Source organism: Triticum urartu, chromosome 5 (genome assembly GCF_003073215.2).
Source record: "Triticum urartu cultivar G1812 chromosome 5, Tu2.1, whole genome shotgun sequence".
Taxonomy (NCBI): Eukaryota; Viridiplantae; Streptophyta; class Magnoliopsida; order Poales; family Poaceae; genus Triticum; species Triticum urartu.
This window is the reverse complement of record NC_053026.1, coordinates 630,368,310-630,381,894: the sequence shown is the minus strand read 5'-3', so window position 1 is coordinate 630,381,894 and position 13,585 is coordinate 630,368,310. Positions and strand designations below refer to the sequence as shown.

The window sequence follows — 13,585 nt, the reverse complement described above, 5'->3', positions numbered from 1 at the left end:
CACTAAACTAAAGTAGTTATTCGGCCTTGGCCCTCTCGGCCACAGATGATCCACAACGGACCTCATGGCAAGTCCGGATAATCTATGGAGCTCGGCCCACTCGACCATTTGCTCATTCAACAGCAGCGGATGGGCTGGAGCATGAAACTGTGACCAAAACAGTTTTTCCACTTCGTGATCTTTCCGATCCTTGAAATACTCGACCGCATCAGCAGCACTTGCAGCCAAATCCACATAGGCGTCCGCAGAACTCCATAGCCGGTCCAGAGGTGCATACTTCGGATCCCCGAACTTCGTCCGCAACAAGAAGGGCTTCTCGGATACAATATCCGCAGCTTGATGCAACTCCTCCTTCGTCGCTCTAATTTGGGAGCGGGCTTCCTTGGCAGCCACCCAGGCCTTTTCCAGGTCCGTCGCCTTCGCCCGGTTTTCTTCTTCAAGAAGCTGGTAACGGTCAGCAGCAGCTTTTAACTCTACAGCCATCTTGGCTATTTTTTCCTTGCTCTCGCAATGCGCGGCCTGTTCGGCCCTTAACTCTACGGCCGCCTTTAAAGCGGCCGCATTGCTATTCCTTGCTTGCTCCTTGGCTCGGGCAAGCTCCGCCCGAAGGGTCTCCACGGTGGCAGCTCCATCTGCAGTCACAACATATTAAAGGTACTGGCATCATGCTGCTCTTATTACGTGACAATCACCAAAAAAATCACCTACCCTGTGCCTCGTCAAGCCGCTTGTTGACCAGCACGATGTCGGCATCTGCCGCATCTAGCTGCCGCTTTAGTTCGGCAAACCCATCAGTCCGGCTAGCCACCGGAGCTTCAACCACCTGCGCATACAGGCGGTCTGGTTATTACCTGGGACTATGATCCTCTGTTTGCCGCCGTTTTCGACGACAACCAGAGTCTTAGGGGCTACTATCTACACATGGCACATCTAAAAATGTGCGGTACTGTCAAAAATATACATCATTTCACGTACCTCAAAACCCGTCAGTAGACTCATAAAGGCTTCATGCAACCCACTTTCGGCGGACGAAATCCTTTCAATCACCGTACCCATCAACGTACGGTGCTCTTCTGAGATAGTCGCTCGCTTTAGCAGATCCCTCAGGACGTCCGACCGCATACCAGACGGTGCCGGACTCTTTTGATTGCTCTCTTCAAGAGCCGGATACTGAGGACTTCGGGTGGCCATAGGATTACCTTCTGGCCTTGCCGGATCAGGAGAAACCCTCCGCGACGACACCTCGAGGTCGCCCGCCTCGTGAGGGGGTGTGGCAGGGGGAGGCATTTCGCTCTCCATCATCTCTGGAAGAAGATCCCCTAAAGACGAGCTCTGCTGAGAAGGGCTAAGATCCGAACTGCAAGATAAATGCTTCGGTTATTTTCCTCAGAAGTAAGGCGAGATATTTTCATTATTAAGTACCCTTTTACTTACAGCTCGGTGGAGAGATGATCATCTTGAGGGCATAGTGCGGCCAGGGTAGCCCCCGAGGTGGGACCCTCCGGTGAAGAATTCTTCCCCCGTTTGGAGACCATTGTCTCCGGGTCCTCGGAGGCGGTCCTCTTCCTTCCCTGGGGAGAGGAAGTTTCAGTCCCTCCTCCCCGGCTAACCTCCTTCGCGGAGGCGCTAACCTCCTTGTTCCCCCCCTTTATCTTCTCCCAAGGGCGCTTGATAAGGCGCGATCTCCAGCATCCTGGTTAGCACGGGATTTGGTGAGGTCTCAGGGAGGGGGGCCGGACACCTGATCAACTTTGCCTTCGCTATCCAATCCTGGACCAAGAGCGGGTTTCTTTTTTAGGGCAACATTGCTATAAATAAGACGGACAGTGTGTTCGGATGCGGGGCTACTTACTTGGGTATCCGGGCGATTGCAGCTCATACCTGCATCCTCAGTGATGTTCGGACACATTATTTGTGGTCCGAAGAACAATTTGTACATCTCTTCGTGCGTCATGCCGAGGAAATGTTGGATGGCTCGCGGTCCCTCCAGGTTGAATTCCCACATGCGAAGGGGCCGGCGTTTGCAAGGCTAGACTTGACGGACTAGCATAACTTGCACTACCATAACCAGACTGATATCTCTCTCGAGGAGATCTCGGATACGCCTTTGCAGTATTGGCACGTCCTTGGCTGGACCCCAGCTCAGCCCCCTGCTGATCCATGACATCAGTTGTGGTGGGGGCTTGAGCGGAAGGCGGGGGCAGCTACCCACTTGGCACTTCGGGGAGCTGTGATGTAAAACCACTCCCGCTGCCATAATCCGTACACCTCTGGGAAGTAACCCTCAGGCCATGGAGCGTCGGCAATTTTGCTTATTGAAGCGCCTCCGCACGCTGCGTGCTGCCCCTCGATCATCTTCGGCTTCACATCGAAGGTCTTGAGCCACAGGCCGAAGTGAGGGGTAATGCGGAGGGAGGCCTCACATACGACAATAAATGTCAAGATGTGAAGAAGGGAATCCGGGGCCAGATATTGAAAATCTAGCCCGTAATAGAACATAAGACCCCGAACAAAGGGATCCAGACCGAGGCCTAGTCCTCGGAGGAAGTGGAAGATGAACACGACGCTCTTGTTGGGTTCGGGAGTAGGGACGACCTGCCCTCGGGCAGGCAGCCGATGCGAAATTTCGGCGGTCAGATATCTGGCCCCTCTCAACTTCTTGATGTCCTCCTCTGTGACGGAGGAAGCCATCCACCGACCTTGAAGGTTGGATCCGGACATAGTTGAAGGTCAGAAGTGCCTAAACCTGAGCTTTGGGTGTTGGAACTCGATGCGAGAGGCGGATTCGATTAAGATCGAAAGGAAAAGGCCTTGTCCCCTTTATAAAGAGGGTAAATATCAAGCATCCTCCTCGTGGCCGTTTGGGACTTGCCTAAGATTTAGGACTTCTACTAATAGGCACGGTTGGGTTACCCGCGTCCGTATTAATGGGAATACCGTAATAAGGGGACACGATCTCTGCTTCGACAAGATGTGCCAAAGAAACTGCCTCGCGAAACACGCTGATATAGGTTAGAAAAAACGATTCGAATCAAGACCTGGTTGTGGTGTGATGTCACACTACGGGGTACGTCAGCAGATTAGATTTGTGTAAATATTATTCCCTCTACGGTGGTATGTGGAACTTATTTTGCAAAGCCAGACACGACCCTCGTGTTCAAAATCTTCTATAAAGTATTCGGAGGAGGAACCGCCTTGCAATGCCGAAGACAATCTACACGCCGGACTCATCGTCATTGAAGTCTGGTTCAGGGGCTACTGAGGGAGTCCTGGATTAGGGGGTATCCGAACAGCCGGACTATATCCTTTGGCCGGACTGTTGGACTATGAAGATACAGGATTGAAGACTTCGTCCCGTGTCCGGATGGGACTCTCCTTGGCGTGGAAGGCAAGCTTGGCAATACGGATATGTAGATCTCCTTCCTTGTAACCGACTTTGTGTAACCCTAGCCCCCTCCGGTGTCTATATAAATCGGAGGATTTTAATCCGTAGGACAACATACAATCATACCATAGGCTAGCTTCTAGGGTTTAGCCTCTCCGATCTCGTGGTAGATCAACTCTTGTACTACTCATATTATCAAGAATAATCAAGCAGGACGTAGGGTTTTACCTCCATCAAGAAGGCCCGAACCTGGGTAAACATCGTGTCCCTTCCCTCCTATTACCATCCGCCTTAGATGCACATTTCGGGACCCCCTACCCGAGATCCGCTGGTTTGACATCGACAGAGGGTGTTAGAATTAGAGATAAATATCAATTGTAATCTCAACAAACTCCTTATTCTCTATCTCTCTCGTAGCTATCCCCTTTTCTAGCGATCTCATGTAACGACTGAATCCTAGCGATCGGTCCAAGCTTGTACGCCACGGCAGAGGTTGTTTCTGCCTCATATCAATATAAACCAACGCGGATCCCCATAGAAGAGTAGGAACGCTTCCCATCTAACAAGACGGATACGAGGGTTCCGTCTCTAGATCCTCTAGCGTAGAACAATAGTATGAGACTCTAAAGAAAATCAACACCGAAAGGGTTTATAATCTTTCTATTCTTTAATAGCCAAGTAGTGCACAAGCTGGACATGCATTGTTACAATTATTGGGAATCTAGTACTGAAACAAGAACACACGAAGCTCCTGAACGAGCGAGCAGAACCGCAGGAGCAGCCGCAAACTCTTCATGCCCGGCGCCAGTCATTGGTGTCCTAGAGGACATGTCCTGCGCCGTTGAGGATGTGCCAATCCTTTGCCTGCCAATACACAATATTAACATTTTAATTGAGCATTTAATAAGAACAACTGACCGGTCACACTCGCATTACACTGACTGATCAGCAGTCTCCATCCCGAAAAGCAAACCGCCCCCCTTGAAAATCAAAGGTGACGCCGATCGATCGTGTGACCGAGTTCCCCATCAGCTGCAAACCTGCTTTCCCCATGCCAGCATCTCTCATGAAATACGTGCATAGTCCATGACTGCTTCTAAAATGAAATGAGCTCTCGGGTGCCAATGTAAGTGTAGCACCCATGTCGAACGAAAGTTGTACCACAGGCAAAGCGGACCAATTGCGGAACACTGTGAATAAGTCCTCCTCATAGCACATATGATTTGGTCCCAGAACAAGGGTGCGCTTATATCCCAAAGTTCCCAAAGCCTTGGAGATTACCGTCTCAAGTTGGCTGAAGGTATCAGACCGCAGCACCGTCCATTTTGCCCCAGTGTCAACCATCATTTCTGAGGGGTCTGTGATCAGCGTGATCCCATTGACCACCACCTTATCCAGCGTCAGTGCAAACACTGGCCGTTGATGAGCCACGAACAAGGGGGTGTAAGAAGTAGAATTGTCACGGTTGTAATCCCCGATGGACAAATATCCAGTCTTCTTTCTGTCACTCGGAAAACAGTAGCTGAATGCCCGATAGTTAACCACCCGTACTACCTGTGAGAAGAAAGAAGACGGCGCGGCACCGAACCCGAATATGCCGGCCTCGCCCTGATCATACTCGATGTCCAAGCTGCAGCCGAAGATGAAGCTGGGAATACTGTATCCCTTGCCATCACGCCCAATGGAGATTGTGTCTGCCACCAGCTTGCCGACTGAATAATAGGATCCTTTCCCGTATGAGGCACTGTAAAGGCAGCTATCCTCTTTCTCCATGCATGCTTTGAACGGCAGACGCAGCCGCGACTGAAGTGCTCGGCAGGCTTTCGCCGAGCACCCAATACGCCTGAAACTCTTGGACTTCTTGGGATCGAATATCTGGCCAGCACCCTCTTGATCGTTGCACCAGAGGGTGCAAGGTCTACACTGAACAAAGCAGAATGGAGATCCAGTGTCAACTGCCACGAGGTTCCAGACCGGTGGCGTGCCCAGCTGGACGGGCATTAGAAAGGCAAAGTTGTTTATGCTGTCATTCCGTATCAAGTCAATGGGTAGGTCTGTATCATCAGTTTCACTGATGCTTTCAGTTGACATCGGACGACCACGATGTTGTTGGACGCACGGGTGGTCGGTGTGAAACAAGGGGAACTCAAGTGCACCTTCTGAGTTGACAACATGATCTACAGTCATTGTAAGAACAATGTAAGTGCCTGTTTGCGAATTTCAGTTTTGCAAAAATGTAAAAATAGTTTTGAGAAAAGCAAGTAACTTGTGCTCTGCAGACTGCAGGCATAAGAAAAATGTAAGCCTAACATTGGGAGATACGACATACGATATTGGCTAGCGAGGTTGAAGATGAGCGACACTGACTGAGCTACATATGGTGAGCTACCAAGAAAAGTGATGATATATAGCATCGATTTGTACACAATAGTCCATCCCAAATTAAGTCAGACGGCTCCATTAGTTGCACTTGCAGACGTCTATGGGAAATTGATGTTTTTTAATGGAAAAATCAGAATAAATTCAAGCCTAGTTTAATAATGTGCACCAAAAAGATAAAGAGGCAGCCGCAAGTAAAGAAGAAGATAAAGAGGCAAATCACTTACCGAAGGTGGATGAGGGGCAGCTGGTAAATGATGGCATCCCTGCTGGTGCAAAGATCAAGAGAAGCAACAGTATGGCAAAATCCATTGCACCTGGAATGGGATTGTGATTTCTGACTGAGGATTAAGAACTGGAGCGCAGCCGGCCGGCCGGTGTTCAAACAGTCGTAGAATCCAGTGGCCGGCCTTGTTCCGTGATTCAGCTGGACATGAGTAGGTGGAAATGAAGTTAGTGACCGATCGATGCTGGCAGGTGAAGCATGCATGTGTCAACCGTTTTTTTTTTAAACAAGCTGCATGCATGTGTCAACTGTGACTTTGAAGTTTGAGCATGACTTCAACATGACTTTTTCGCCTCCTGCAAAAGAAAAGAAAAAAAAAACATGACTTCATGGACGAGACGTATACAGATTGGTCAATATTACTCGGATAATATGTTGGAGTCGGGCGCGGCCTGATCGATACTGATGTACAACCGTCGGCTAGCAGAAAGCCAGCACTCGGATAACTCGGATCGCCAAAACACGCCGATCGAGAAACAGAAGCTCCAATGGCGGCGACTCGTCCGCTCCTCTACCTCGGCGTTCTGCTCCTGTTCCTGGCCATGGGTCTGCTTTCTTCTCCCTCTCCGATATAGATCGATCTCCTGTTGCCTAATTCTCGATAATTTGATTGATTTTCTCGGCATGACATCCAGCGGCATCGGGAGCGGCGGCGTTCGGCCTCCCGCGAGGCGTGTCGCCTGCGTACTGCGCCAACGAGTTCCTGCAGTACCACGGGATCTCGCAGAACGAAAAGGCGGCCATCCACCTCGGCAACACCAAGTCCTGCATCGCCGGCTACGGAGGCCGACTGGATCCCTACACCGCGTACCAGCTCTGCATCCCCTCCTGGGTTGCCTTCACAGACAACGGTACCCTTGTCGGAGAGGCCGCCATGAACCACGCCGCCGTCAGCCCCGGGACGGCCGTTTCCGGCTTCAAGCGACTCCTCGGCATCAGGCAAGTAACTTGCTTAGTACTAACTCTCTTCTAGTTTGCACAACTGATCGAGTGGATGGATTATTTGATTCCGCAAATTCAATTGTTCACATAGGATGTACAACGAGATGGTGAAGAGAGAAGCAGAGTTAGTGCCGTACCAATTCACCGAACAGCTGGGAAGATGCGGCATCCAGATGGAGACCGAGGATGGCCACGTGATGAATTTCCTTCCCGAGCGTGTGGCCGGCATCCTCATGGCCGAGCTTAAGAAGATGGCGGAGGCGCGCCTGGGCCGCGAGATCGAGAGCGCCCTTGTCACCGTCCCCGGGCACTTCAATGGTGCCCAACGGAGTTCGGTCAGGAGAGAAGCTGCGCGCTTGCACGGTGGCTTCGGTGTCGCCAAGGTCGTCGACGAGCAGGTCGCGGCAGCCGCGGCATATCGCCTTCACGAGAAGAGGGGCGACGGCAAGGTCGTCCTCGTCTTCCATCTCGGCGGCCGCACGAGCCACGCTACAAAGTTCAGATTCAAGGATGGCACGGGTCATCTCCTCGAGGAACGCCATGATGCCTACCTCGGCGGTACGTACGTGAGCTGAGCATACACAGCTCCAGATTTTGCTAAGGCAGGAGGCTAAACTCGATCTGGTTCACTTCTTCCATGCAGGCGACGACTTCACTGACAGGATTGTGGACCATTTCGTGGAGTTGATCAGGGAGAGGCATCACCGTGATATCCGTGGGGACGAGGGCGCTCTCAAGAAGCTGAGAGCAACCTGCGAGAGGGTCAAGAAGTTACTGAGCGACCGAGATGGCGTTCTGATGAACATCGGACCGGTTCTCGGCGAAGGCGCAGATATCTACGAGGAGCTCACGCGGGCCAAGTTCGAGGAGCTGAACCGTGACCTCATCGAGAAAGCACTGGAAATAGTGGACACGGTAGTGATGGGAGGTGCTCCCACTTCTTTTTTTTTTAACAGAGAAAGGCGCACAAGCGCCAACACTTTTATTCAGCTCAGTAACATCTTACAGCGTGAAGTACATAGCCCTGAAAATTGATATTGGAAAGGAGGTAAACTACAGGGCATGTCCTATGTGAATGAGCTGAAGCAAAACAACTAATGTCAGGTTCTATAGAACATCTAAGAACCTGATGAGCCACATTGTGAGCTATGCCATTAATCTCTCTTGATATATGAAACACATGCGCTTGGAGATCTTTAGTAAGAGAGAAAAATTCAGCAAGATATTTCCTGATGGACCAAGGGGTAGAATCAGCCAAAACACTTCTTTTCGCTGCCGCTTTTGCCAAGGAGAGACAATCAGTGAGGAAAGTAGGCCTATTAATGTGAAGCCTGTGAGCAATTTGAGCTGCAAGAAGAAAAGCAAGGGCTTCAGCTTGAAGAGGCGTGCTTGTGTTTTGGGTGGAAGCTTGAATTTGCACATTGACCTCAGCTTGATCCTGCAAAAAACAGAGAAACACTCCAACTCCAGTAGCTGTTGTTCCATGTACAAGTCCTGAAATCTTCGAACAGTTGAAAGCGGCATCAGAATAAATTTTAGCTCCTGAAATGAGAAGATCCGTCCTAACAGTGCAGCCTTGTTGAGGTAAGGTACTTATATTATGAGAGGTAAGAAGCTGATCAGTTTGCTTACCATCATGGACTGAATTCTGTAAGTAATTATTGTGTTCAGCCAAAGCTGAAGCAGCAATGTGTACCTGATGAGGAAGAGGCATTTTTCTAGCAAATAAGCAATCATTTCTAGATTTCCATATGCACCAAAGGAAATTGAAAATGTTAGATATAGATGCCTAGGGGTGATTCATATTGAGCAGAGCATGAATAACACTTTGCATAGAAAGATGATTCTCAGTTAGAAGATCACTTCTGATGTACCAAGGATGAGCAAACCAAGATGCTCTCGCAAAAGTGCAACGAAAAAAGAGATGCATGTCATCCTCTTCAAGATCACAACGACAACACTGTTTAGAAATATGAGATGAAAATCGACTAGCTCTCAAACCTGTTGGAAGAGCTTTCCGAAGTAACCTCCAGGCAAAAGTTTGAACTCTGGGTGCCATCAATTTTTGCTTCCAAACCTGCTTAAGAAGCTGTTTAACCTGTAGGGAGACCTGCGAAGGTTGGTTTCTTGGCTGCCTTTGAATATCCTGCAAACACAACTTGTAAGTGGATTTAGAGTTACATTTACCATTAGGAGTAATATCCCAGCAAAGAATGTCTGGACAGTCATCCGGAATGATGGTAGTCTGAGTAATAATAGATGCCGTCGGCTCCTGAAAAAGAGAATGAATTAAGCTGATGTTCCAAGTTTTATGCCCTGGGAGCCAAAGATCTCTCACTTGTGCACGATAGATGTAGCCAGTAGGTTGGATAATGAGATGATTGTGAATATCAGTCCAAGCTGAGCACCAAGGAGTGCTCCAAATGGAGATGTTCCCTTGAGTGATGCGGTAGAAAGAATGGTTCTTAAGTTTAGGTAGCATCTTGAGAATGGATGACCAAAAAGCTGACTTAGGAGTGTTGGACGAGGCAGCCCAAATGGAGGTATTTGAAAAATATTTCGATTTGAGAACAAGATGTAAATGTGAGTTTGGATTGTTTGCAAGTCTCCAAGCCGAGGCAAGGATGAGGCCTTGGTTCATGGCATGAAGGTTTCTAATTCCTAGCCCTCCTTCTTTCTTAGAAGTGCAGATATCTTTCCAAGCTCTTAGGCAAAGTCCCTTGGAATTGTCCTCCCTGATTCCTGTCCACCAAAAAGTTCTAATAATAGACATGAGTTTAGCAATAAATTTTTTGGTGAATAAAATATTGGACATGTAATAAACAGGAATGGCAGAGAAAACAGCTCGAATAAGCTCAAGTCTCGCCGCATGTGAAAGCATGTTAGCTTTATAAGAAGGAAGCTTAGCCTTAAATTTATCAAGAACAAAATTGTAAGCTACAACCCTATTCTTGGCTGGAAGGATTAACGGGTGGCCCAGGTGATTAAAACTCTCATCCATGGAACTAACAGGAAAGATGCTCCTGATATCAGCAATAGTTGATTGATTGACATATGCACTAAAAAGAATAGCCGACTTGGACCAGTTAGGAGTTGAGGTGCTCCCACTTCCCAAACGCAGAGCCGCAAGGACGCCATCGACGAGGTCATTCTCGTCGGTGGCAGTGTGAGGATCCCCATGGTTGGGCAGCTCCTCGAGGATTACTTCAATGGTAGAGGGCTAATCAGGGACGAAGACGCCGTAATCCGGGGCGCTGCTCTTCTGTCATGTCCCGAGTCTGCTAGATACGTGGATGAATGCTACAAGGGAGGAGTCTCGGGGCCTGTCTGGTTGGCAAAATAAACACACAAATAGGGTGTGAAGGCATATGCAGTGCAGATACATAGGGTTTTTGTAACCTTGGCAATTTGATTTACACGAAACATGAGTCCCAGTTGTCAGTGCTATCAGTTTATACATATACAGTACTGGTTGATAAGGCGGTCTTCTCTTATGTGTTCCATGTTATTTAGAGAGAAAAACAAACATAGTACGGTTTTAGAAAAGAAGGTGGAAGCTTTCACCTTCTGCATCGGTTGCGATGGTTGCGACGCACACATCCATATGTTGCAATAAAATAAATTGCGCATTGTTACAAAAAATTATCTACTAGTGTTATTTCTAGTAATTAATGTTTGCATGATTCTAACATATCAGACGATTAAAATTAAATTGAAAACATGTGAATATAGGAAGACATCTAATGCAATGGAGACGAATGTTGTATTTTTTTTATTAAAAAAACATCTTTTTTGTTTCTTTCTTCCGACTCATTGTCAACAGTGATGAGGACATCAATACTATTGTTACACCCACAGCCCCTACTGTTACATATACTGGACCAATTACTAGAGCTCGCGCACGCCAATTAAATTACCAGGTACTTTCGTTTCTTGGTAATGATTCTAATGTTCATGAGATTATGATGCTGCCTAAATTGGATACATTTGTTTTGCTTACAAATGAAGGGCCTAGCTTGGAGAAGGATGAACATTGGAGCAAGAACACGCATGGAGTTGATGGCATGCGCAAGGGGATCAAGAACGGAGTTACAAGTGATGATTTCAGGACTTTGAAGCCGCCATAAGGAGTGCATGAAGCCTTGGACGAAATATACAAGATGCCACTTCATAATATTCGTCCATAGGCTATTCTAGGTGCTGCGTCACCTTATTAATGGGCCAGGCCCATGTAATTTCGAAATACTTAAGTATAGGCTATTTTTAGAGTCCGTATGTGTGGGGAAACAAGAGTTAGGGTTGGTTTCGGACCCCACCCTCAAGGGCCACGAAATTCCCCCCTCTTCCTCCATATATACAGCCCTTAGGGCGTCGTTTAGACTTTGGGTTTTGTTTAGATTAAAAGTTCGCCATAGCTGCAACTTCGCGTACTTCGTTTGTGTCCAACGACCAGACCAAGACGTCACAGAATCCCCCTTGATCAATAAAGTTTTCATCTTATATTCGCAATATCCCGATTGCAATCTCAGTTTCTTGCTTGTTCTTCGTTTGCTCGCAGGAAACAGACCCTCGTGGTCAGGTTGATCATGCTCCGGCGTGGTCAATAACCCTCGGAAGTTGGTTTAGTGATTGCTAAGGCGCGACGTCTCGCACGTTCGTAGTCGGATCGTCAAGGTCGACTCCCACAGAAAACGATAGCCACCATCTCATCGAAACATCGGGACACCTTGGCCTCTATCAAGTGGTATCAGAATTCCAGGTTGCTCGGTGAGATTTTTACAGTTTTCGTAGATTAGATCGAGTCTGTTCTTCATACCTACAGTCCACGAAAAAGCCACACAAAAAAAATTAGGGTTAGTTCATCATATCCGAACCAATCTGAGCCTTTGCATAATCTTTTTAGGGTTTTTGCTTTGTTGAATTTGCGGTTGCATCGTCGTGTCAAGTTGCTGGTCTTAGAGTCTAGTCTTTTAGAGTTTCGAGTTCTGGTCATAAGTTGTCACGCCGCCGCCGCACCATCATCATCGCCCATCTACCACTTTTGCTTATCCGCCACCGCTCTGAATCCATATCCATATACCACTACCAATCCGTATCCATATACCACCACCAATCTCTATCCATATACCACCACCGCTACCATATACCACCACCGCTGCCATATACCACAACCATATATCCACCACCAATTCGAGTTCTTCTCATATTAGGTTTGTTCTTAAGATCAATCTAAATTCCGAGTCGTGTTTCCTTGCCTGCGTAGGTCTCGGAAAAAAAAAGTCTGGAGACCCCCGGGCAGTTTTTAGGCCAAAATTTTCACGGGCAAAATTTTTTTCCCTATCCTATTTTTAGGCTTTTCTGAGTCTTTTGAGCCACGTGCCATCATAGTGATTTTTTGTCGCACTTTTTCGTCGTCGCTGCCTTGATTTCCAAAAAAAAGTGAAAAAAAAATTTCCGTGCCCATCCTATCAGTTTGACGAGGGAAGAGTTTTGAGACACTCGCCATTATAGTGATTTTTCGCAAAAAAAAAAAGAGGAGCGCAAAAAAAAGAGCAAAAAAAGAGAGTTCCAGAGTGTGTTTTTCCCTTATTTACGTGCAGCGCCGTGATTTTCTTAGTGTTCTAGGCTCGCGTCTCTAGCACGGTCTAGCCTAGGACCAGCACAGTACCGTCGTTGAGCGTTTATTCAACTTTGCATCTCTGAATTGATTATTGCTGACCCTTTTTGCTACCATACTATAAGCCTTCCCAGCTCCACATACATCTACGTCGTGTGTTTGACTCTCCCTGGCAATCGCTCTATCCAAGCTTTTGAGAGTTTTTGACTACAACGGTTGCCGATCACCGCCTGCTGTTGGGTAAGAATTGGTAAGAATTTGAGATTTTCTTGACAGATTTGTGACACCCGCCACCACCACCACTTGTTAGTAGTCTGTAGGATCATATTCTTGTGTGTTTCTATTGCTGCTAACCATGCCAGGATCACAAGCCGACGAGACTGACTGGGAGAACTTGACGAACAAGAAGCTTCATGATACGTTTCAGCAAATGATGAATGGACAGGTGCAAGATGTGATAAACAGAATTGAAGAGGCCATGGAGAAGATAGATGGCATGGAGAAGACGTTTGAAACAAAGCTCGATAACAAGTTTGCTGAATTGCTTTCGCGTTTTCCACCACCACCACCGGCTGCTCCTGCCGCACCTCTGCAACAACAGCAACAACACCGACTACCTCCACGTCGGGAAACAGCCCTCCGCCGAGCGAGCCGTGTCCCTCTTCAGTCGGGCCAAACTGCTGGTGCTGCTGTTGATACTTCTGTGGATCCTACTGCTGATGTGGAGGAGGATGCTTATGTGGGAGATTATGAGGATGAGGTTGATCAAAATCAGAACTACGTGCCACCAACAGCACAGCAACCACCAGGTCGTCCACATGCAAATAATGGCAATGGTAGGGCTCACCCTCAGGTACGAGATCATGACCATCTCCCTAAACTAAAATTGAATATTTCACCATTTGAGGGTAGATATGTTCCTGATATATATCTTACTTGGGAGTTAGAAACTGAACAACGATTTACATGTTTACAA

General features: G+C 47.8%; 2 protein-coding genes across 2 annotated transcripts; one reads left to right on the top strand and one right to left on the bottom strand.

The window, feature by feature from the left end:
* Nucleotides 1–4,039: 4,039 nt before the first annotated feature.
* On the bottom strand, nt 4,040–6,160 carry LOC125506385 (aspartyl protease family protein At5g10770-like). The gene is made up of 2 exons (XM_048671208.1): nt 5,992–6,160; nt 4,040–5,562 (listed from the first exon to the last, which is right to left on the bottom strand). Exons 1-2 carry the CDS (start codon nt 6,074–6,076, stop codon nt 4,331–4,333), a joined length of 1,317 nt encoding a protein of 438 aa, XP_048527165.1. The 5' UTR covers nt 6,077–6,160; the 3' UTR covers nt 4,040–4,330.
* A 298-nt stretch (nt 6,161–6,458) lies between these two features.
* LOC125506384 (heat shock 70 kDa protein BIP2-like) lies at nt 6,459–10,335 on the top strand. The gene is made up of 5 exons (XM_048671207.1): nt 6,459–6,596; nt 6,686–6,993; nt 7,097–7,550; nt 7,636–7,920; nt 10,091–10,335. Exons 1-5 carry the CDS (start codon nt 6,539–6,541, stop codon nt 10,333–10,335), a joined length of 1,350 nt encoding a protein of 449 aa, XP_048527164.1. The 5' UTR covers nt 6,459–6,538.
* The last annotated feature ends 3,250 nt before the right edge of the window (nt 10,336–13,585 follow it).

Bases quoted from the DNA above. Each gene is read 5' to 3' on its own strand.
- LOC125506384 (XM_048671207.1), top strand. From the start codon at position 6,539: ATGGCGGCGACTCGTCCGCTCCTCTACCTCGGCGTTCTGCTCCTGTTC. The intron at 6,994-7,096 runs GTAACTTGCTTA...ATGTACAACGAG, and splicing joins GACTCCTCGGCATCAGGCAA to ATGGTGAAGAGAGAAGCAGA. The intron at 7,551-7,635 runs GTACGTACGTGA...TCTTCCATGCAG, and splicing joins CCATGATGCCTACCTCGGCG to GCGACGACTTCACTGACAGG.
- LOC125506385 (XM_048671208.1), bottom strand. From the start codon at position 6,076: ATGGATTTTGCCATACTGTTGCTTCTCTTGATCTTTGCACCAGCAGGG. The intron at 5,563-5,991 runs GTAAGTGATTTG...CAATGACTGTAG, and splicing joins CTGCCCCTCATCCACCTTCG to ATCATGTTGTCAACTCAGAA.